The sequence below is a fragment of the Marmota monax genome, unplaced genomic scaffold, assembly GCF_021218885.2.
Source record: "Marmota monax isolate L192 unplaced genomic scaffold, Marmota_monax_Labrador192_F-V1.1 WCK01_AAM20220418_F8-fsc00063, whole genome shotgun sequence".
Taxonomy (NCBI): Eukaryota; Metazoa; Chordata; class Mammalia; order Rodentia; family Sciuridae; genus Marmota; species Marmota monax.
The window spans coordinates 3,726,176-3,750,402 of record NW_026693726.1 but is presented as its reverse complement, the minus strand read 5'-3'; the positions used below and the strand labels follow the sequence as shown (position 1 = coordinate 3,750,402).

Genomic DNA, 24,227 nt, shown 5'->3' with positions numbered 1-24,227 from the left:
CAAGTTATAGCAGCCTAGATCAAAACTGATCATCTCATATTTTCTTCTTCACACATTTCAGATGCTTGCCTGGGCTCTGAAATGTGAGACACAAAACAGGTCAATTATCAACTATTAATAGTTATTATTCGTTGGATGCTTATCATGTGCCAAGCACCATTTTAAGTGTTTTGTGTTAGCTAATGCAATCTTCATAAACCCCAAGAAAGAAGATTTTATTATCTCTAATTTGTGTCCTCAAAACCATGATAACTTGAAGAGGCAGTGCCCAATTCAGATTAAAGTAATGAGGGGGCGGTGAGAACATTGGTAAGGGAATTCTACCCAGAAGAGATGACAGTTAAGCTGAGTTTTGAAAGCTTTGAGTTAACTCATGGAGGGACAGTTTTCCAGGCAAAGGGAAGAGCTTATGAGAGTCCAGGAGGCATGAAGGAAGCTGGCACACTCCTAGGAAGGGTAGACTTTGGGTAAGATCAGATCAAGATCACAGGGATGCTTGTGAGCATGCTATATTGAAGCTTTTAAAGAGTCATAGAACAAAAATAAGAGAGACATTGGAAGGTCCAGATTTTCATTAGCCATCTCTGTAGTGAAAATATGTAGGAAGGGTTAGACAGAGGAGCCACAGTAGCAGCAACTTAAAGAATGTCGAGGGTGAAAGCCAAGCAGAGTAGACATAGAAGGCAAATAATTATGGAAAGGAATGAGGGAAAGTGCTGGGGGTGGTCAAGAAAATCTTCCCATGTTCTAAGACCATTATGAGATGTTACTGCAAGGTAGTAACAAATTTGGAAGGAAAGATGGCTTTAGTCTTGACTCTGTGGGGTTTGATTTTCCCTTGGGACATGCAGGTAGAGATGCTCAGTGGGAGCTGGGTGCATGCATCTTCATGGTGGTGAGAAGTTGTACTATTGGTAACCCAAATTATCTTGTGAATAGTCATCTTCCCAAACATAAGCCATTATAAGAGAAGAATGTGGGCTTATATTATCCTCTATGATTCCTAGCACTATCCTTTATTTTTCAAGGATAAAAAAAAATCAGATAAGTTTTTGTAGCAGATAAGTGAATCAAAACACTAAGGAGTCTGCATTATTTATTTCTTTCCAGAAACAATGCCTAACACAGTCTGTGTTACCGAATCAGATGCAGAAGAAGCAAGTAGAATGCATACACATATGTTATGGTTTAAATGTGAGGGGTCCCCCCAAACTCATGAGTGAGACAATGCAAGATGGTTCAGAGGGAAATGATTGGGTTGTAAGAGTCTTAACCTAATCAGTGAATACATACCTTGATAGGGATTAATTGAGCCATAACTAAAGTGGTAGGGTGTGGCTGGAGGAAGTGGAAATTAGGGTGTAGCTTTGGTGTATATATTTGTATCTGGAGAATGGAGTCTCTTTCTCTGTTTCCTTATCACTGTGATGTGAGTTGCTTCTCTCCGCCACCCTGACCCACCTTGATGTTCAACCTCACCTCAAGCCCTGAGGAATGGAACTAGCCTTCTATGGACTAAGACCTCTGAAACCATGAACCCTCAAATAAACTTTTCCTCCTCTAAAATTGTTCTGGTCAGATCCTTTAGTCACAGCAACAACCAAGAAAAAAAAAAAAGAGAGAGACAGAGAGAGAGAGAAACTGACTGAAACAATATATGTGCAAATTGGTAAGGGTTAACAATTCCCATCATGCCAATTAGAATTTTCATAGGACTAAAATCCATCAGCCAAGATGCTCATGATTTGAGAAAATCCTCTAGAAAATTCCATGTGAAGAGCACTCCCCTGTCTGCTGAAGGTATCTAGACATTGACTTGGTTAAGGTGGCATCTGAATGCAGCTAACAGCCTCTGCAGGACAGCCTCTTCCCCACTTGAATCTCTGGTCTGAGAAATTCAAGGGTAAAGACAATACACTCTACAAAGGTCTTTGCCTATTCTCTGAGACCCTCTCCAGCTCCAAGAAACTCACACCATCATCTTTATTATATTACTCAACTTTCTACTTCTTTACCTTCATGTATTACCTCCATTACATTATCCTACATATTTATCCATTATTACCTACTTTATGACTGATTTCTAATCATATAAGAATCAGGTATTGATCTGTTTTATTCACTACTTTTTCCAAGAACCAGCAACAGTATTTGGCATATAGTAGATTCTTGGCAATTATTTGTCAAATGAATGCATGCACTCCCTGAGCCTCCTGATGTCCCTGGTATACCCCAGGCACCATGTAAATACTGAATGACAGATTTTGTAGTATCCCTTTTTCCATTGCTTTGGTATGGACCCCTAGATGTCCATATGTAAAGGCCTGGTCCCCAGGGTGATGGTATTCAAAGATGCTGTGAACTTTTAAGAGGTGGGGCCTTGTGCGGAGGTCCTTAAGTCATTGAGGTCATGCCCTTGAAAGGGACTATGAGTTCCCCCCCCATACTATTTCTCTGCCTCTGCTCTAGTTTGAGATGTTATTGTTTTGTTCCTATGTGTGTTCCCACCATTATGTGTCACCAACTGCTGCCCACACCAGAACTGGGCCAGTGCCAACATCATGCCTTTGAACTTCCAGAACTGTGAGCTAAACAAAGCTATTTTCTTTGTAAATTAGTTCCTTCAGACATTTGTTATAGCAACATGAAATTAATACATCTAGATCCAACATGGCGGTGAGAGGGGAGGCAGCGCTTTCAGTACCTCCTCAACAACGGGGTCAGAGAGACACATGGATACGCTTAGATTCGACCTGCTGAGAAACTCTTAGCAAAATTCCACTAAAGAGAGACCGGCCGGGAATCGGTAGGATTTTTGGAGGTGACAGTCTGCGCTAGACGAGTGAATCTCCGCCACACAGCGCAGAGGTCCAGACCCGCCAGCCACTGCCCGCGCGACTTGGCGACTATCGCCTGCCTGCACGCGGCCCCCGCGTCAGGGCGGATAGCCTCCGAGACGCAGCGCAGCAGGAGCGGTGCAGGGACTCTAGGAAGAGGTCTCTCGCCAAGCCTTCATGAAATAGCGAACCGGGAGCTGAAACCAACCAGAGACAGACCAGTCCCACCCCTCCCTTCGGACACTCGGCAAGGAGCCTGGGGCCCACCATAGCAGAGAGGTGACATCACCAGAGTTCCCCCGACAGAATTCCTTCCCAGCGGAATCCACGTTAGCAGGTGTGTGACTCCCACCCCCTCCAGATACAAGCAGCCAGGAAACCTCGGGAATCTCTCTGGGGGCGTGTCTGTAGGGAAGCAGAGGGGATTCCAGATCCCCACCTCCCCTTAACACCAGCGGCGACACCCAAGATCTTAGCCGCCAGTTTCTGGGGGCGTGCCCACCAAATGGGTCCGGAAAAATTAAACTGTTGGTTCCCAGATCACCCCACCACAGCACTGGGGCTTAGATGAATGACAGAGAGGGTGTTCATCGTTCGGGATATAGGACACGCGGTGGGGCTGCAAGTGTAATCAGATCCTTGGGGAACCGTCTCTGGTGAACAGGACCTGGCTGGCTGGCTGGGAGGAGGAACAGGGGGAGGGGCCGGATAAGTGAAAGGGCTCTGGACTAACAGGATTGAGAGACTCCCAGGAGCCACCGTACAGGGATTTCTGTCAGCACATAGAGGGCAGAAGCTCGGATCAGAGGGCACAGCTCCGCCTATTGGAAGAGAAGAAAATGGGATTCAGCCATAGAACAGGGGATGCCAGCATGGCAGAGATCTGATGTCATCGGAGAGAGGCCAAGGAGAGAACTTCATCGGTGCCAGCGGCGACGGAAACAGTTGGTCCCCTGGTAGGGAGGGTGAGTCACAGATACCCGAGTCTCTCTCCCTTTGTCGTCGAGCCAGAGGGGAGGAGCGGGGCCGCCGGCCACGCCCGCAAGGTAGGCAGACCTGTGACCAACCTGCAGATCAGGCCCAGCGGTCTGCAGGCGTGGTAGGAGGGGCAGGGCAGAGCCGCCACCCGCGCCGGCAAGGTAAGCAGACCTGCGACAGACCGGCGGATCAGGCCCAGCGGCCTGCCAGCGTGGTGCACACTTCACCCCAACTGGAGTAGGGGCAGAGCAGAGCCTTCGCCCGCGCCCAGATCAGGCCCAGCGGCCCGCCTGTGTGGTGGTCAAGCGACCCCAATTGGAGTGGGGGCGGAGCGGAACTGACACCCGTGCTCGCAAGGTGGGCAGACCGGCGACCAACCTGCAGATCAGGCCTAGCGGTCCCCGGGCGTGGTAGGAGGGGCAGGGCAGAGCCTTCGCCCCCACCTGCAAGGTAGGCAGACCTGCGACAGAATGGCGGATCAGGCCCAGGGGTCCGTGGGCGTGGTAGACACCTCACACCAATTGGAAGAGGGGCAGAGCAGAGCCCTCGCCCGCACCTGCAAGGGAGACTTTTCAACTATACAAGAGCAATATAAATATATAGGGGGGGGGAATTTCAAAAACACAACAGTTTCACCAAGAAGAAAGAAACGCAAGCAGTATGAAAAGACAAGGAAAGAAAGGACTACAAGCAATGCAGGTCAACTCAACTTTAGAAGAGGTAACAGCTGCAGCAGATGGAATGTCAGATAAAGAATTCAGGATATATATGCTTCAGATGATCTGGAGTATCAAGGAAGACATTAGACAGCAAAATCAGACAATGAAAGATCACTTCGACAAGGAATTACACAAACAAATCCAGGAAGCAAAGGATCAACGATACAGGGAGACAGAGGTTATAAAAAACAAACAAACAGAAATCCTAGAAATGCAGGAAGCAATAAACCAACTTAAAAACTCAATTGAGAGTACTACCAGCAGAGTAGAACACTTAGAAGATAGAACATCAGACAATGAAGACAAAGTATTTCAACTTGAAAATAACATAGACAGCCCAGCAAGACTGTTAAGAAACCATGAACAGAACATCCAAGAAATATGGGATAACATTAAGAGACCAAACTTAAGAGTCATTGGGATACAGGAAGGTATAGAACTCCATACCAAAGGAATGAGCAATCTATTCAATGAAATAATACAAGTAAACTTCCCAGACTTGAAGAATGAGACAGAATCCCAAATTCTAGAAGCCTACAGGACGCCGAATGTGCAAAATTATAAGAGATCCACACCTAGACACATTATAATGAAGATGCCCAACATACAGAATAAGGAGAGAATTTTAAAAGCTACAAGAGAAAGGAAGAAGATTACATTTAGGGGCAAGCCAATCAGGATAACAGCTGATCTTTCAACACAGACTCTGAAAGCTAGAAGATCCTGGAATAACATATTTCAAACACTGAAAGAAAATGGGTTCCAACCAAGAATTGTGTATCCAGCGAAATTAAGCTTCAGGATGGAAGATGAAATTAAAACCTTCCACGACAAACAAAAGTTAAAAGAATATGCAGCTAGAAAACCATCTCTTCAAAACATCCTCGGCAAAACATTACAGGAAGAGGAAATGGAAAATAACAATGAAAACCAACAGTGGGAGGTAGGACAGTAAAGGGGGGGGGGATAATCAAAGAGGAAAACAAACCATGTTTAGTAACATAAATAAACAAATATGGCTGGAAGAACAACCCATATCTCAATAATAACCCTAAATGTTAATGGCTTAAACTCACCAATTAAGAGACACAGGCTAGTAGAATGGATCTCAAAACAAGACCCAACTATATGCTGCCTACAGGAGATGCATTTGATAGGAAAAGACATACATAGGCTGAAGGTGAAAGGTTGGGAAAAATCATATCACTCATATGGACTTTGGAAACAAGCAGGAGTGTCCATACTCATATCAAATAAAATAGATTTCAAGCCAAAGTTAATCAAAAGGGATAAAGAGGGGCACTACATACTGCTTAAGGGAACCATACACCAACAAGACATAACAATCATAAATATATATGCCCCAAACAATGGTGCAGCTATGTTCATCAAACAAACTCTTCTCAAGTTCAAGAGTCTAATAGACCACCATACCATAATCATGGGAGACTTCAACACACCTCTCTCGCCACTGGACAGATCTTCCAAACAAAAGTTGAATAAGGAAACTATAGAACTCAATAACACAATTAATAACCTAGACTTAATTGACATATATAGAATATACCACCCAACGTGAAGCTGTTACACTTTTTTCTCAGCAGCACATGGATCCTTCTCAAAAATAGATCATATATTATGTCACAGGGCAACTCTTAGACAATATAAAGGAGTAGAGATAATACCATGCATCTTATCTGATCATAATAGAATGAAACTGAAAATCAACGATAAAAGAAGGAAGGAAAAAGCATACATCACTTGGAGAATGAACAATAGGTTACTGAATGATCAATGGGTTATAGAAGACATTAAGGAGGAAATTAAAAAATTCTTAGAGATTAATGAAAACACAGACACAACATATCGGAATCTATGGGACACATTGAAAGCAGTTCTAAGAGGAAAATTCATTGCTTGGAGTTCATTCCTTAAAAAAAGAAAAAACCAACAAATAAATGATCTCATACTTCATCTCAAAATCCTAGAAAAAGAAGAGCAAAACAACAGCAAAAGAAGTAGAAGGCAAGAAATAATTAAAATCAGAGCTGAAATTAATGAAATCGAAACAAAAGAAACAATTGAAAAAATTGACAAAACTAAAAGTTGGTTCTTTGAAAAAATAAACAAAATCGACAGACCCTTAGCCATGCTAGCGAAGAGAAGAAGAGAGAGAACTCAAATTACTAACATACGGGATGAAAGAGGCAGTATCACAACAGACACTTCAGAAATACAGAAGATAATCAAAAATTATTTTGAATCCTTATACTCCAATAAATTAGAAGATAGTGAAGGCATAGATAAATTTCTTAAGTCATATGATCTGCCCAGATTGAGTCAGGAGGATATAGACAACCTAAACAGACCAATATCAATTGAGGAAATAGAAGAAACCATCAAAAGACTACCAACTAAGAAAAGCCCAGGACCGATGGGTATACAGCAGAGTTTTACAAAACCTTTAAAGAGGAACTAATACCAATACTTTTCAAGCTACTTCGGGAAATAGAAAAAGAGGGAGAACTTCCAAATTCATTCTACGAGGCCAACATCACCCTGATACCTAAACCAGACAAAGACACTTCAAAGAAAGAAAACTACAGACCAATATCTCTAATGAACCTAGATGCAAAAATCCTCAATAAAATTCTGGCCCCTCAGATACAAAAACTTATCAAAAAAATTGTGCACCATGATCAAGTAGGATTCATCCCTGGGATGCAAGGCTGGTTCAATATACGGAAATCAATAAATGTTATTCACCACATCAAGAGACTTAAAAATAAGAATCATATGATCATCTCGATAGATGCGGAAAAAGCATTCGACAAAGTACAGCATCCCTTTATGTTCAAAACTCTAGAAAAACTAGGGATAACAGGAACATACCTCAATATTGTAAAAGCAATCTATGCTAAGCCTCAGGCTAGCATCATTCTGAATGGAGAAAAATTGAAGGCATTCCCTCTAAAATCTGGAACAAGACAGGGATGCCCTCTCTCACCATTTCTGTTCAACATAGTTCTCGAAACACTGGCCAGAGCAATTAGACAGACGAAAGAAATTAAAGGCATCAAAATAGGAAAAGAAGAACTTAAATTATCACTATTTGCAGATGACATGATTCTATACCTACCAGACCCAAAAGGGTCTACAAAGAAACTATTAGAGCTAATAAATGAATTCAGCAAAGTGGCAGGATATAAAATCAACATGCATAAATCAAAGGCATTCCTGTATATCAGCGACAAATCCTCTGAAATGGAAATGAGGACAACCACTCCATTCACAATATCTTCAAAAAAAATAAAATACTTGGGAATCAACCTAACAAAAGAGGTGAAAGACTTATACAATGAAAACTACAGAACCCTAAAGAGAGAAATAGAAGAAGATCTTAGAAGATGGAAAAATATACCCTGTTCATGGATAGGCAGAACTAACATCATCAAAATGGCGATATTACCAAAAGTTCTCTATAGGTTTAATGCAATGCCAATCAAAATCCCAACGGCATTTCTTGTAGAAATAGAGAAAGCAATCATGAAATTCATATGGAAAAATAAAAGACCCAGAATAGCAAAAACAATGCTAAGCAGGAAGTGTGAATCAGGCGGTATAGCGATACCAGACTTCAAACTATACTACAGAGCAATAGTAACAAAAACAGCATGGTACTGGTACCAAAACAGGCGGGTGGACCAATGGTACAGATTAGAGGACACAGAAACCAATCCACAAAACTACAACTACCTTATATTTGATAAAGGGGCTAAAAGCATGCAATGGAGGAAGGATAGCATCTTCAACAAATGGTGCTGGGAAAACTGGAAATCCATATGCAACAAAATGAAACTGAATCCCTTTCTCTCGCCATGCACAAAAGTTAATTCAAAATGGATCAAGGAGCTTGATATCAAATCAGAGACACGCTGTCTGATAGAAGAAAAAGTTGGCTACGATCTACATACTGTGGGGTCGGGCTCCAAATTCCTCAATAGGACACCCATAGCACAAAAGTTAATAACTAGAATCAACAAATGGGACTTACTCAAACTAAAAAGTTTTTTCTCAGCAAAAGATACAATAAGAGAGGTAAATAGAGAGCCTACATCCTGGGAACAAATCTTTACTCCTCACACTTCAGATAGAGCCCTAATATCCAGAGTATACAAAGAACTCAAAAAATTAGACAATAAGATAACAAACAACCCAATCAACAAATGGGCCAAGGACCTGAACAGACACTTCTCAGAGGAGGACATACAATCAATCAACAAGTACATGAAAAAATGCTCACCATCTCTAGCAGTGAGCAAATGCAAATCAAAACCACCCTAAGATACCATCTCACTCCAGTAAGATTGGCAGCCATTATGAAGTCAAACAACAACAAGTGCTGGCGAGGATGTGGGGAAAAGGGTACACTTGTACATTGCTGGTGGGACTGCAAATTGGTGCAGCCAATTTGGAAAGCAGTATGGAGATTTCTTGGAAAGCTGGGAATGGAGCCACCATTTGACCCAGCTATTCCCCTTTTTGGTCTATTCCCTAAAGACCTAAAAAGAGCATGCTACAGGGACACTGCTACATCGATGTTCATAGCAGCTCAATTCACAATAGCAAGACTGTGGAACCAACCCAGATGCCCTTCAATAGACGAATGGATTAAAAAAATGTGGCATTTATACACAATGGAGTATTACTCTGCATTAAAAAATGACAAAATCATAGAATTTGCAGGGAAATGGATGGCACTAGAGCAGATTATGCTAAGTGAAGCTAGCCAATCCCTAAAAAACAAATGCCAAATGTCTTCTTTGATATAAGGAGAGTAACTAAGAACAGAGTAGGGATGAAGAGCATGAGAAGAAGATTAACATTAAACAGAGATGAGAGGTGGGAGGGAAAGGGAGAGAAAAGGGAAATTGCATGGAAATGGAAGGAGACCCTCAGGGTTATACAAAAGAACATACAAGAGGAAATGAGGGGAAAGGGAAAAATAATACAAGGGGGAGAAATGAAGGTCAGTAGAGGGGGTAGAGACAGAAGAGGGGAGGGTAGGGGAGGGGAGGGGGATAGTAGAGGATAGGAAAGGTAGCAGAACACAACAGTCACTAGTATGGCAATATGTAAATCAATGGATGTGTAATTGATGTGATTCTGCAATCTGTATATGGGCTAAAAAGGGGAGTTCATAACCCACTTGAAGCAAAGTGTGAAAGATGATATATCAAGAACTATGTAATGTTTTGAACAACCAACAATAAATAAATAAATAAATAAATAAGAAATTAATACATCTATCTCCCTCCATCAGAGGGACTTCCAGGAAGCCAAGAATAATTATTTTGGTCAACACAGAGAAAATACAAAGAGAAGCTACTTACAAGTAAATTCATAAGGACAATTGGGACAAACATTGTGAAGACAATAAGTTGAGCAAAGGACAGAAATGGATATGCCAATTCATTCCTCAAAAATGGTTCTAGGAAGGCATCTCGGTAATTGATATCTCCTAGCATCATGCTGAAGGTCTGGATTATGGAAAGTAATGGAGAGCTGAAGGCATCCTGAGAGAAGACAGAAAAGTTAAAATGAAATGCAAAATGTGTATAATGTACATGTATTTCCTGGAGAGTAAAATGACAAAAAATATAATCAGAATACTTTTAAAAAGTCATAGGCAAGGAAGACATGAATGGTGTAACTCTACATTGGGTACAATCAGAGATATGAAAAATTGTGCTCTGTATGTGTACTATGAATCGAAATGCATTCTGTTGTCATATATAACAAATCAGAATGAATTTAAAAATAAAATAAAAGTCATAGGCAAGTAGCTACTAAAATACATTCATAAGAAATATTAATAAACTGCAGCAAAATTATCAAAAAGATCTTTTACACACATATGGTAAATCAATGTACATTTTAAGCCAACTTTTGGTAATAGAAAACATCTCCTTTTCCACTTTTTCTGCAGTAAATATCATTAAAAAGATATATCAAGATGAAAAAGGTAACTATTGTTTATTTTCTAGGCAATTGAGTTTTAAGTATAATTCTATTTTTAATATTCACAGTGATGAAGTCAATTACCGATGCAACTGTCTCACCTGTATATTCAGAAGGACATAAAAGCTGAGTCCAAATGCCAAAAGCAAGAAGACAAATACGACTGTAGACCTCAGCAAAGTTTTCAAAATTACTTCCAACATAACAATGAAAATTCCACAATTTTCAAATCTAGAAAAATTAAAAAATTTATATTTTCTCACTTTTGTGGTCAGAGTGTATTTCACTGCGTGACAATATTTATCATGTATTAAATTAGGTCTAAGTTTCATAGATGAGACCATTGAGTCCATTTTGGGAAAAAAAGACAAAAATTTATGAATAATGAGCCTAACCTTCAGGCTGTTCATCAAATGACTCTCCTCCCACCTTTTGTTAATGTTTACCTTCTATCATTTTTCCACTTGAGCACTAGATGTTACTTCAACCAAGGTAGGAGAGAAAACCCCGAAGCTCCCCAATATCAAAGAGAATCATGGTAAATGCTTGCTAAAGGAATTATAGAGATAAATCAAGTGATGCACCAAGCAGAGACTGATTAAATGAGCCTGTGTTCTTGAAGGCCCCTGTTACAGGGCACACCATACATGATTTGCATTCAAATCCAAAAAGTAATTACTTTTCTGGGATTGACCCCTTTTGTTTTCCCATTCCAGCACCCTGCATGGTAGAATATTGGACAGATAATGAGTGTCATCTGGTTAATAGCTTGTTCTCCTCCTTTGCCAAAGATTACTTACCAAAAGTGAGAATCACAGGATGTCAAAACTGTCACTACCCAATACGTACAAAAATCAAAACATCACATTGTAGCTCACAAATATACATGCGTATTATGCATAACTCAAATAAGACAGATTTTTAAAAATTTGAAAAGGACTTCAGTTAAGTTCCCAGAGATGTTGAAAAACTTGCTAAGGTCACTGAATACGACAGAACAAAAGGAATGACAGTTGTGCAGCCTGACTTGAACCCTTCCGACTCCTGGGCCACTGGGTCTCACCAAGGTGCAAGATCATTGTGCTCCTGACAGTAATGTGGATGGGACAGTGGAAAATGCATGAACCCTGGAGTCAGAAGACTGGTTAAATACTTAAGTCTTGACTTACTAGCAGAGATCTTCAGCAAGTTGCTCATTAAAATGCTTAAACTTCTTTTATATAGAAAATTAATGACATAACATTTATTCATTGTAAAAGCAATGTGAAATAACATTGAATTAAACAACAGTAAGTGTGAGAAGTTGGATTTATTTTTTCTTTTATTTTTAATACCACATTTATTTCCCATACTGCTTATCATTTCATTTTGAACATTTTACCCCAAAGTAAATGCTTGTCAAATAATATCCAGTAAAGAAAGAAATGCCAGAACTTGTACACTCATTTACTCCCTACGTTTAATCTAGATTTCCCTAGCTCAGTGGTTCTTGACCAGGAAGATTTGGCACTAAGGGGGCATTTGGTAATGTCTGGATAGATCTGGGCTGTCACAATAGAGATGGGGGTAGGTGCTATCAGTACCTAGTGGGTAGAATCCAGAAATGTTACCAAACATTTTATAATACACAAGACAAGTTCCTAAACACATACACACTGAAAGAGAATTAACTGAGCCAAAAGTTCAATAGTGCTGAGGTTGAAAGACCCTCGTCTACAAACAGTTTTGCATTTGATATTAAAAATGTTTAAAGGACATAGAAATAATTCAAACTGGCTTTACCTTTGAAGATACAATAAGAAGTTCATCCAATAGAAGTATATCGCAACTGCTCCACATTGCCACTGCACAGTCGCCGGCACATTAACAAATAAGGGCAGCACGAAAATGATGCTAGTTGTGTAGATTAGCCATTCCAAGGCATTGTTATAATCCAAAAAGTAATTCCTTTTCTGGGATTGACAATAATGCACAATTATCACATATAGAGACCCGGTATCTATGGATACATACATACATATATACACATGCATATGTCTGCATATGACCAAGGAGTCACCTTCTGCCATCTGAGTTGCTTCAGAGTCCCTGGGCCCCTGAAGTATGTATGCAAAAATGCTGGAGATAGCCCAGAGTCATCAATTGACCTGGTGCTATGAGATCTGATGCCTAAGAAAATCCTACAAGTTTGCGGGCTTACCCTGCAGAGCCCATTCCATCATAAGGTAACCTCTAGGGGTCAAGTTGGTTTAAGTAATTTCTGAGATCTCTGTGTCCATATAGGAACACATGGCCCTCTCTGGATACATATAAACTGTCTGCCTCTAAACATGTTTGAGACCTTCAGAGATTTCACCAGGAAATGAGAACAAATCATAATGGTATTGTTAAAAGATTTCATATTTGGGGCATTAAATTTCATGTAGGATAGATCATTTTAATATCAGTAAGAAAATGTGGAGACCAAATCTGTCAGAACATATAAACTTAACAGTTCAATTTAAACTATAATCTGTAATTTTCATTTTAAGAAAATGAAAAAAATGATGAGAGATTAAGTTATATACTTTAAATCACTTAAGGTAAAGTAGAACAAGATAGTCTCTCAAAATTTTGAGAATTTACTTAAAATATATAAATGAAAGTCTTTGTAATATATAACAGTAAATAAATGCAAAGCATCATTATTATGAGCACTCATTAATGCAAACATCTGTGCATGTAGGGACACAATGCAAGAAAGAAAATTTTCATAGAAACAGAGGTGGTGTATCAGAGCTATATGAATTAGAAAATAATATTCACAAAATGATCCACAAAAAAGACAAATAATAAAATATTACACCTCTATACAGAAATAAAGGATCCAAGACATTTATCAAAGCAAGGACCTGCAGATCATTTGCATGATACTTGGGTCTGATCTGAACTTGGTTACCATTTGAAAATATAAAGTACAAAGTAAAATAATATGTCATAAAAATGTTCCAAATTTTATTATAACTTGAAATTTTATCCAATAAAGAAAAGAATTTCTATTAGGGAAAGAATTCAAACAGAGAATCATTTGAGTCTTCAGCCAGATAAATTCTTTGTAAAAATTATATTTAAAATGATCAAATTCAAACCTATTATTTTAACAAAACATTAAAAATGATATAAGAAAAAACATATGAAAGTTATTCATAATGGTCATTTGTAGCCAGTCAGATTCATCTAGATCAGTAAAAATGTAATATCTCTTTCTCAAATACATTAAAGCTATAGTGACCTTACCTGAAATCATGTACTTCTGAAAAGTTTATGCTTATTTTAAAGGTCTACATTAGCCAAGCTATGTGATTTTATTATGATATTACACTAGTTTAAATAATTGTTTATCAAGTAGTTTATGTATATTAAAAATTTTGCAACTTTAGAGATATGAAACATGTTATTTACCTGTTGGAAAATCTGAACCACTTCTTTGCAATATCCAAATATACTTGATAAAAAAACTAAAATCATACAAACTTGTATAGCATATGAGTTCTGAAATGAAAAATATATAAGACGAATAGTTATAAAGGATACAAAATAAAACAACATGTTAGTGGCTTCATAATGTCCCACTACTAAGTATTATTTATTTATTTATTTATTTATTATTTTTTTTTAATTTCAGGTTTCATTATTTATTAAATTCTTTTTTTTATTGGTTGTTCAAAACATTATAAAGCTCTTGACATATCATATTTCATACATTAGATTCAAGTTGGTTATGAACTCCCAATTTTACCCCAAATACAGATTGCAGAATCACATCTGTTACACATCCACATTTTTACATAATGCCCTATTAGTAACTGTTGTATTCTGCTACCTTTCCTATCCTCTACCATCCCCCCTCCCTCCCCTCCCATCTTCTCTCTCTACCCCATCCACTGTAATTCATATCTCTCCTAGTTTATTTTCCCATTCCCCTCACAACCTCTTATATGTAATTTTGTATAACAATGAGGGTCTCCCTCCATTACCATGCAATTTCCCTTTTCTCTCCCTTTCCATCCCAGCTCATGTATCTGTTTAATGTTAATCTTTTCTTCCTGCTCTTCCTCCCTGCTCTGTTCTTAGTTGCTCTCATTATATCAAGGAAGACATTTGGTATTTGTTTTTTAGGGATTGGCTAGCTTCACTAAGCATAATCTGCTCTAGTGCCATCCATTTCCCTGCAAATTCCATGATTTTGTCATTTTTTAGTGCTGCGTAATACTCCATGGTATATAAATGCCACATTTTTTTTATCCATTCATCTATTGAAGGGCATCTGGGTTGGTTCCACAGTCTAGCAATTGTGAATTGTGCTGCTATGAACATCGATGTAGCAGTATCCCTGTAGTACGCTCTTTTTAGGTCTTCAGGGAAAAGTCCAAGAAGGGCAATAGCTGGGTCAAATGGTGGTTCCATTCCCAGCTTTCCCAGGAATCTCCATACTGCTTTCCAGATTGGCTGCACCAGTTTGCAGTCCCACCAGCAATGTACAAGAGTACCCTTTTCCCCACATCCTCTCCAGCACTTGTTGTTGTTTGACTTCGTAATGGCTGCCAATCTTACTGGAGTGAGATGGTATCTTAGGGTGGTTTTGATTTGCATTTCTCTGACTGCTAGAGATGGTGAGCATTTTTTCATGTACTTGTTGATTGATTGTATGTCCTCCTCTGAGAAGTGTCTGTTCAGGTCTTTGGCCCATTTGTTGATTGGGTTATTTGTTTTCTTATTGTTTAATTTTTTGAGTTCTTTGTATACTCTGGATATTAGGGCTCTATCTGAAGTGTGAGGAGTAAAAATTTGTTCCCATGATGTAGGCTCCCTATTTACCTCTTTTATTGTTTCTCTTGCTGAGAGAAAACTTTTCAGTTTAAGTAAGTCCCATTTGTTGATTTTTGTTATCAACTTTTGTGCTATGGGTGTCCTATTAAGGAATTTGGAGCCCAACCCTACAATATGTAGATCGGAGCCAACTTTTTCTTCTATCAGACGCAGTGTCTCTGATTTGATATCTAGCTCCTTGATCCACTTTGAGTTAACTTTTGTGCATGGCGAGAGGAGGGGATTCAGTTTCATTTTGTTGCATATGGATTTCCAGTTTTCCTAGCACCATTTGTTGAAGATGCTATCCTCCCTCCATTGCATGCTTTTAGCTCCTTTATCAAATATAAGATAGTTGTAGCTTTGTGGATTAGTCTCTGTGTCCTCTATTCTGTACCATTGGTCCACCCTCCTGTTTTGGTACCAGTACCATGCTGTTTTTGTTACTATTGCTCTGTAGTATAGTTTTAAGTCTGGTATCGCTATACCGCCTGATTCGCACTTCCTGCTTAGAATTGCTTTTGCTATTCTGGGTCTTTTATTTTTCCATATGAATTTCATGATTGCTTTATCCATTTCTACAAGAAATGCTGTTGGGATTTTGATTGGCATTGCATTAAACCTATAGAGAACTTTTGGTAATATCGCCATTTTGATGATGTTAGTTCTGCCTATCCATGAACAGGGTATATTTTTCCATCTTCTAAGATCTTCTTCTACTTCTCTTTTTAGGGTTTTGTAGTTTTCATTATATAAATCTTTCACCTCTTTTGTTAGGTTGATTCCCAAGTATTTTATTTTTTTTGAGGATATTGTGAATGGAGTGTTTTTCCTCATTTCCGTTTCAGAAGTTTTGTCGCTGATATACAGAAATGCCTTTGATTTATGCATGTTGATTTTATATCCTGCCACTTTGCTGAATTCATTTATTAGTTCTAGTAGTTTTTTTTGTAGACCCTTTTGGGTCTTCTAGGTATAGAATCATGTCATCTGCAAATAGTGATAATTTAAGTTCTTCCTTTCCTATTTTTATGCCTTTAATTTCTTTCGTCTAATTGCTCTCGCCAGTGTTTCGAGAACTATATTGAATAGAAGTGGTGATAGAGGGCATCCCTGTCTTGTTCCAGATTTTAGGGGGAATGCCTTCAATTTTTCTCCATTGAGAATGATGCTAGCCTGAGGCTTAGCATAGATAGCTTTTACAATGTCGAGGTAAGTTCCTGTTATCCCTAGTTTTTCTAATGTTTTGAGCATAAAGCGATGCTGTACTTTGTCGAATGCTTTTTCTGCGTCTATTGAGATGATCATATGGTTCTTATTTTTAAGTATTTATTTTGTTTTCCTTTTTTTTCATTTGTAGGTACTGCCCACATTTGAATTAAACCGAAAACCACTGTGATACAAATACTCATCTCATTTAGCTAAGATGATACATACTCATTTCATATTGTTCTTATTAAGAGATGTTCAAAAATTGCCAAATGAATTCTAAAGGATACAAATCTGCAGACCTCTACATTTTTTAAATTGTGGTAAAATGCACATAACATAAATTTGCTAATTTAAAAGCCTTACATTTGATATATACATTTATGTTTTAAAATGTACAATTTGGTGGCATGAAGCAAACTCATAATCTTATATCACCATCACCACTATGTAGTTCTATACTTTTTCAGTCCCAAATGGAAATCTTATGCCCATTAAGCATCTCTGCCCAATTCCTTCTCTCTGTAGTCCCTGGCAACCACAAATCTGCTATTATATAGACATATGTTAAAGTATTACATTTTGGTATTCAAGATAGATCATACATCTCAATTCTTTTTAAATTAGTTATGAATTCATTTACTGACCTATCATATTCCTTCTAACTCCACAAAGGATTTTTGAAGAAATTTGTACCATATGCAAAGTCTATAGGTTATTTAACATATCAAAATCCTGATATTTCAGATTTATTATAACGGTGGTATCACTAAGGAAAAATACATTTTTTATCCTTTATTTGAAAGAGTTGAAGTTAGAAAATACCGTAGAGTCTAATATTTCCAAATGATCACTAGTTTCATTGATGATTCCAGTTGAGTTGAAAGCCATTCCTGGCTTTACATTTACAACAAGAAAGGTCATAGGTATGAGTCCAAGACAGTAAGATCCGAGGTTCATCATGTGGGCTCTAAATCCATAAGCACACCTATAAATAAATAAGCAAAAATAATTGAGTCATTTTAAATAAAGATATTTACTCAGGATACCTGTAGGAAAAGTATTTATAATATCTCTCAGAAATATATTTGGTAAATTCATTGAATTTGAAAACCAAAAACATCTTCTAATTTACTTTATCAATCAAAGAAGGAATATCAACTTCTGAGCAAATTGTAATTCACTTAAAGTTTCTCCAATTAATGGAAGAGCAGAGACTTCAGCCCATATGATCTGACTGGCAGTTGAATGCTTTCTTGTAGAACACACCTCCCACTTCATTGCCAACTAACTGCAGGATCCAGCACACTTCTTCAAGTCTTAGGCAAAAATTCCCTCTCACCCCTCAAATATTTATTTTAGTGTCAAAGATGTAAAATGCCAGCATTTTAATGCTAAAATTTGCCATTGATAATAATTTCTCTTCCAAATTATAAAATATTAAAATATTATTTAAAATAATTGCTTACAGCTTTTAATAGATTTAATAGGTACTTCATTTAAAAAAGAAATACTACTCAATACCTACCATTTCATGAGTAAATATTCTTTACACACAGGGTGATTGAGAAGCTCTATGCGGTTATGTTGTACCATGACCTAAGAAATAAGGAAGAAGCATAAAAATACAATCATATTAAACAACTAAACATAAGCTTGAGCTTTTTTCTAGTTTTATAACTTTATTTTAATATTATAAAATTAACATTTGCTTATACTAGAAAATTTAAAAAGTCAAAAAATAAGTAAAAAATGTTTAAATACAAATGAGAAAGAATTATTTATACAGGTATAATTATTAGATTCAATTTGTCTCTTTTGATTTCTGACTGAGATTCCATGAGCTTTATAGTCTTATACAGGGTTATAAAAATAATTGACTTTAAAGATAAATTAGCAAGGGATACACCTTCATTCTATCCTTAAAGAAATTTAGCCCTTTATTCAGAAGGAGTATAGATAGTAGAATACACATAAATAGTAGTTAAAAATAATCTGTAAATCATAAGTTTTCATAAGCATCATTAGAAACTATGACTATGTTTTTAAAAGTTATTTTTTTCATTATTCAAGAAATACACAGACAAAATGGTGTCATCAAGAAGGCAGAATAGGAAGACTCAAACTATCCTTCCTCCATGGAGACACTGACTTAATTCATGGACCACTGCCTTAGAGAATCCAGAACCCAGTTAAGGGTTCCTGTACTTCAGATGGGCATTAAGCCAAGAAGAACCACATCAATTATAGGAGGAGAATTGGTGGCATTTGCTTAGTATAGTCCCTTCTTCTGGCACAGTGCAGTACCAGGTGGAGTAAAGTTTCAACTCCTGGCTTCTCCCCAGGGAGAGAGAAAGGAGGTGAAATGTACATCCAATATTCTGGTTTTTGGGGGCTTCCCCAGGTAATGATTTTTACTTAATCTGAATCTAAGAATCAACAGGAATAGGCAACAGGAGGGGGACCTGACTGCAAAGCAGATCACTGGGGCTTGGACTAGCACCAAAGAACCTGCAGTATCAAAAATAAACACTAGGCAGTGCTTTGACATCATGGCTTGCTGCAGCAACAGAGAGGCTGCAGTCAGACACATATCAGAGGGAAGTCTTTAGTAGAAACAAACAAACCTCATCATAGAAGATTATATATTCAAGCCTAGATAAAATGAATTCCTAGAAAAGGCTCATGAGGTCTTCAGAATCTCTAGTTGGGTTGACCTTATGCAAAGTCAGACAGTAAAGAATGAGTAAGGTGACTATATAAACACATTTTTCCAAGTTAAAATGAAAACATGAAAAAAATACTTGTAAGAGTAGTTTGCCTAGTTAAACTATTCCTAATATTTAAAAACACTACATATTTTTAATATTATAAAATTATATACATAGTGTTTTTAAATATTAAAAACATTGTATTTGTTTTCTGTGTGTTTTAGTTAAAACAATCTTATTTAAAAAATACTTCCTAAGTGTTGAAAATGTTTTAAATCAATGACAAATGGGATAAATCTACCACTGTAAGAAAATAAGCACATTGTAGGCTTAAATATCACCCAAATTAAATATAGATAAGACTTGAAATATCAACATATTTATAGCTATGATAGAGGAGTGTTTTAAGGGGTCCCACTCTGCATGTAACATTAATGAAACAGCCTCCCACCAGCTTATCTGCCTTAATCTCAGTACCCAATTTTATGTGCCTCCCAATTACTACATCTAGACTTTCAGTTTTCTGAGCACAATAATTTCCCATACCAGACTAGCTGCTCCTCTTGAAGAACCCCCATCAGCTCACTTATAACCATGAAGTTATAGTTAGTTATAAGGCACTACAATCATGTGCTGATGAGACACTCAATGAGTAGGGAGTATATTTATTCAAATGAGTCTATTTCATATAAATTATACTAGGCCCATTATTAAATAGTTAGATCCTAAATAAATTTTACTTTTCCCATCTCTTTCTGGTGGAAGAGACAATGAAGAAATTTTTTTCTCATAGAAGAATAGCAGAAATATTCACAAAATGCTTTCTAAGTATCACAATAGTGGAGTACTACTGAATTACTTGGTTATTGATTCTGATCTATAATATCAACTTCAAAACATAAAATACCCTAGCAGAGCTAAAATCCCTTTACTATCACCAGCACTGAGGGCATAGAGTGCATTACATAAAGTCCCCATTCATGTGCAGCTTTCACATTCCAAGTGCTTAGTGATTCTTCTAGATTTCATATTATGATCTATACCAAAGGGTTTCATGTAGGACAATGAATTTATTTAAAGTGAATGAAAATTCTTCATTGATTCAGACCCGTGTTGACCAATAAAACTTTTGTGGTGATGGCAACATTTTATATCTGAACTGTAGGTAATCAAATTGAAAAAAAATTAATTCAAACTAATTTCCATTTAAGTAACCACATGTGATTAGCTACCATATCAGACAGCATGTATGTAGACCCATGTTTGAAAATCAATCCTCAAATATATTGTTTTTTTGTTTTGCATGCACATAATTTTAAGTTGTTGCCAATATTTGTATATAGTTGTTGCCTGGGCTGGTCCCACTGTCCTTTCAACCAGGGGCTCACATTACTCTACTGTTGCCTGTTTTCTCTGTATCCAGTCTGACTCTTGATTAAGACAGTAATGGGTCATATGCATGGCCATAATTGATTTGCTGGTTAAATTCTGGAATAAGAACTTGTTTAGAGCAAGCCTTGGGAAGTCCTGGACTATGTTGTATGTGCAGAGTGATCCAGACTGGATTTATTTCTCTGGAAGAATCTGAGCCTCTGAAAGGTCACAGTTTATCTTAGAGCCCAGCTACTGGCTGATCTTGGGAACTATGGCTATAAAATGTCACATTCTGCATTTTCCTCTAGTTTAAACTGGAGGAAATTCTTGAATATTTAAGTGGGCAGTGGTGGGGAGCAAATACTAAGTGTGTTGTCAAGTCTTAAATGATCATTCTCACTGAAGTGTGGAACTTTTAAGTCAATGAAATTTCAGCAATGGTAGAAATGTCTGTTTTCTTTATTTAAAAAATTAAGGGTTAGATCACATGGCAGACACAGACATTGAAATGTAAACAGAGAAGCTAACTCGATAATGAAAATAACAGACTTACGTTGAGGACTGAAAGAGGCTCATATATAACACCCTGTATTGGTGTTGTGTGTTTGGTTAATTCCAATGGACACTGAAGATATCTGAAATTGTACTCAATCTGTAGAAGGTAAATTTTTTAGAAAAATTACAGTTACTCTAGGATAGACCCCAAAAGTAGTCCTTTACAAATCAAATATATCTACAATTCTGCTGAAAATTAATGCAAAGAAGAGTGAGTTATTTCAAATAGAGAAAAGAAAATTAAATTATTATAAAAATACTATGGAAAACTATTACTTGATTGCTTTACAACTCATAGCCATGGAAAAAGAAGAATTCTAAAAAAAATCATTTAAATCTTTTAAACCTTCATTCTTCACACAAAACCACGTAAGAAACAACATTAATGGTGCTATTAAAAACCATTAAAATATTTGGGGAAAAGTATAAGGGGAAAATTCTTTCAAGCAGAAAATACAATCATATGACAAACGAAGCTAATACATACTATTCACAATTGAATATAGAACTATAATAGCACTGTGTTTTTCATATTCTCCCAAGAATTTTAATAAAATAAATTTAAATTATCAAGATGAAATAAACTTACATGGTAGTCTCGGCAAGACTTATCTTCTGTGGAAGGTATCATACAGAAATCTAAAAGAACCTTCAAGAGAAAAAACAGCCAAAATATTGGGGCAGTGGGCAACATATAAAAATTTTATATAAGCATTTTATGTGTTTCTTAAACAGCACACAAAGATATTCTCCCTTCCTTTTCTGTGCTTCTTTCACCTCAAGGATAAGTCATAATCCATATCATTCAAGAACAAGATTTAAAATACAAAATGTCACAACTACATCTGCATGACTTAGAAATATCAGATGATTCATAAAAAATAGCTTGAGAATTAAATTGCATTTACTAAAATTTGGGTAAGAGCTACTTCATTAGTTTTGTCTAAGATTTTGTATCTTTATAGGCTTCTAGAGAATATATAGATTATTAAGGATTCCTTTGCTCATTATTTTACAGTGACAATTATTGTCCTTAATTGAGATCTTTCACCTCAGCACTGAGATCTTCTTATGGTATAGGTCACATCTTCCATATTTCTATAGTCTGGAATACTGCATTTGCTTTTGTATTTCAGTTACTGAGCAACACTGAGAAAGTATAATAGTATAAATATAATACTAAAATTGTACAATTTTACTATTATAAATGTATTTATAATGTATTATTATAGATTATATAAACAATAAAATTTTACAAATGTCAATGTCTGTGTCTGCCATGTGATCTAACCCAGAAGGCAGTGGACAGGATAGTGGGGGATAGAGGTTGAAATGAGAAATAGTTGAATACATTCCAGATGTTACACTATGGGAAAGAACACTCATGGGGTCATTAGAGGTAATCTTAGAGTCTGTGGAGATAGATATTTTGGGGACCTCTGTCTATATAAAAGATTTGAATCATCCCAAATCTGGTGGCCCAAAGTCATGATTCTGAAAAAATATTATTGTTTGGCCAGTCTACCCTCTTGGAACGAGGACTGGATATTAGAGCTCAGATGGCCCCATATTTTTTCTGAACCTCTAAGGCAACTGGTCAACCCCACTTTGGTGACTTGAGAGTAGAGAGACTGTGCCCTGAGGGAAGAAATAGGGTCTCAGGTGCCAGAGGGCCTTATAAAATTCCAAGGAAGGCTCATTGGTGATTAGAAAGCAGTAGTGAGTGAGAACAGGCATTTGGAAAAATAAAAACAAAACTAGTTGGTAGTAGTGTCATAAAGGCAGAATGAGAGAGGCAGGTCTAGCTGCTACAGTTCGAAAACTTTGTAATAATTAGCAAAATAATAGGCAAAATATAGGATGAATGGGGTGTGGGTAGAGATTTGTAAGAGCTACTTTTCAGAAATGTATATGTGATTCAAATGTGTGATTTGAGGTCAATCCAAAAATATCAAGTTTCTCAATTTTATTGAAAATATTCATAATACAAAAATAATACAAGTCACTGTGAAAAACTAACTAGGAAATACATAGAAAAAGAAGGAAAAAGATCATTATACCATAAAAAACAATTCCTATAATTATTTTGGCATCAATGTTTTCTGTTTTACATAAGTCAATATGTATAACGTATATTTTTACTGTTATAAATAATGCCACAGGAAGCAAAACATATAAATCTGTCTGTATCTCTGATTATTCGATAGAACAGATACTGACAACTGTAAGTACTGAGTATGAAAGTCTGAGATGGTTTTTAACCCTAAATATTGATGCACCCTTTAATGAAATTTATGTATATAAAAAGTTAATCTGCAGGCCATTGGTGTACTGGACTGGCTCTAACTTACATTATACATCAAAAAAATGTGCACACAGTAAAAGCTTATTGAAAAATAAAAGCAGTAAGTGTTTGTAGTAGTACGAGTAACATTCATGCAAACATCAAAAAACAATAGTAAGCATACTATTATCAACAATGATCCTTAACACTTTATATATTGTATCTACTTTTTGTTTTCTTGCCATCCCTTTGAATGATCAGTGTCAGCACCACCATTTTATTAAAGAAAATAAAAACGAAGTTCAAGAGGGTGTAGTGACTTGCCTAAAGTAGCACAGAACTAGGGTTAAGTCCCAGGGCTTCCAGACCCTAACTCTGGCCCTCTCCCTGCTGTGTACTATATCTTACTGCCTCTACCAGTACTCAAATATATTTTTCCTTATAAAAATCAGATGTTCATATTTTTATGGGAAGCCAGATAACCAAATCCTTAAGAAAAGCATCTTTGTTGTGAATGTTAGCAATTAATGCAAATTTGAAACAATAATAACCTGCATGAAAAATAAAACATATCTAGAGCTTTTATTTGTCCAACACATACCACTTTATAGTCTCTGCTCCAAACTTAGATTATTTGAAGAAAAAAAAATATGTTTACTCTATTTTCCCACATTACACCTAATAACTAATA

At 36.9% G+C, this 24,227-nt stretch overlaps 1 protein-coding gene across 1 annotated transcript in view; it reads right to left on the bottom strand.

Moving 5' to 3' along the window:
* Trpa1 (transient receptor potential cation channel subfamily A member 1) overlaps positions 1–24,227 on the bottom strand; it is a 58,837-nt gene that overhangs the window by 7,948 nt on the left and 26,662 nt on the right. Inside the window, exons 16-23 of the mRNA XM_046460561.2 lie at positions 21,842–21,901; positions 21,251–21,349; positions 18,141–18,211; positions 17,438–17,600; positions 13,997–14,086; positions 12,338–12,507; positions 10,657–10,786; positions 9,928–10,110 (exon numbers count right to left, since the gene is read on the bottom strand). Coding sequence (XP_046316517.1) covers positions 9,928–10,110; positions 10,657–10,786; positions 12,338–12,507; positions 13,997–14,086; positions 17,438–17,600; positions 18,141–18,211; positions 21,251–21,349; positions 21,842–21,901 — 966 coding nt within the window. The remainder of the gene's footprint in view (positions 1–9,927; positions 10,111–10,656; positions 10,787–12,337; positions 12,508–13,996; positions 14,087–17,437; positions 17,601–18,140; positions 18,212–21,250; positions 21,350–21,841; positions 21,902–24,227) is intronic.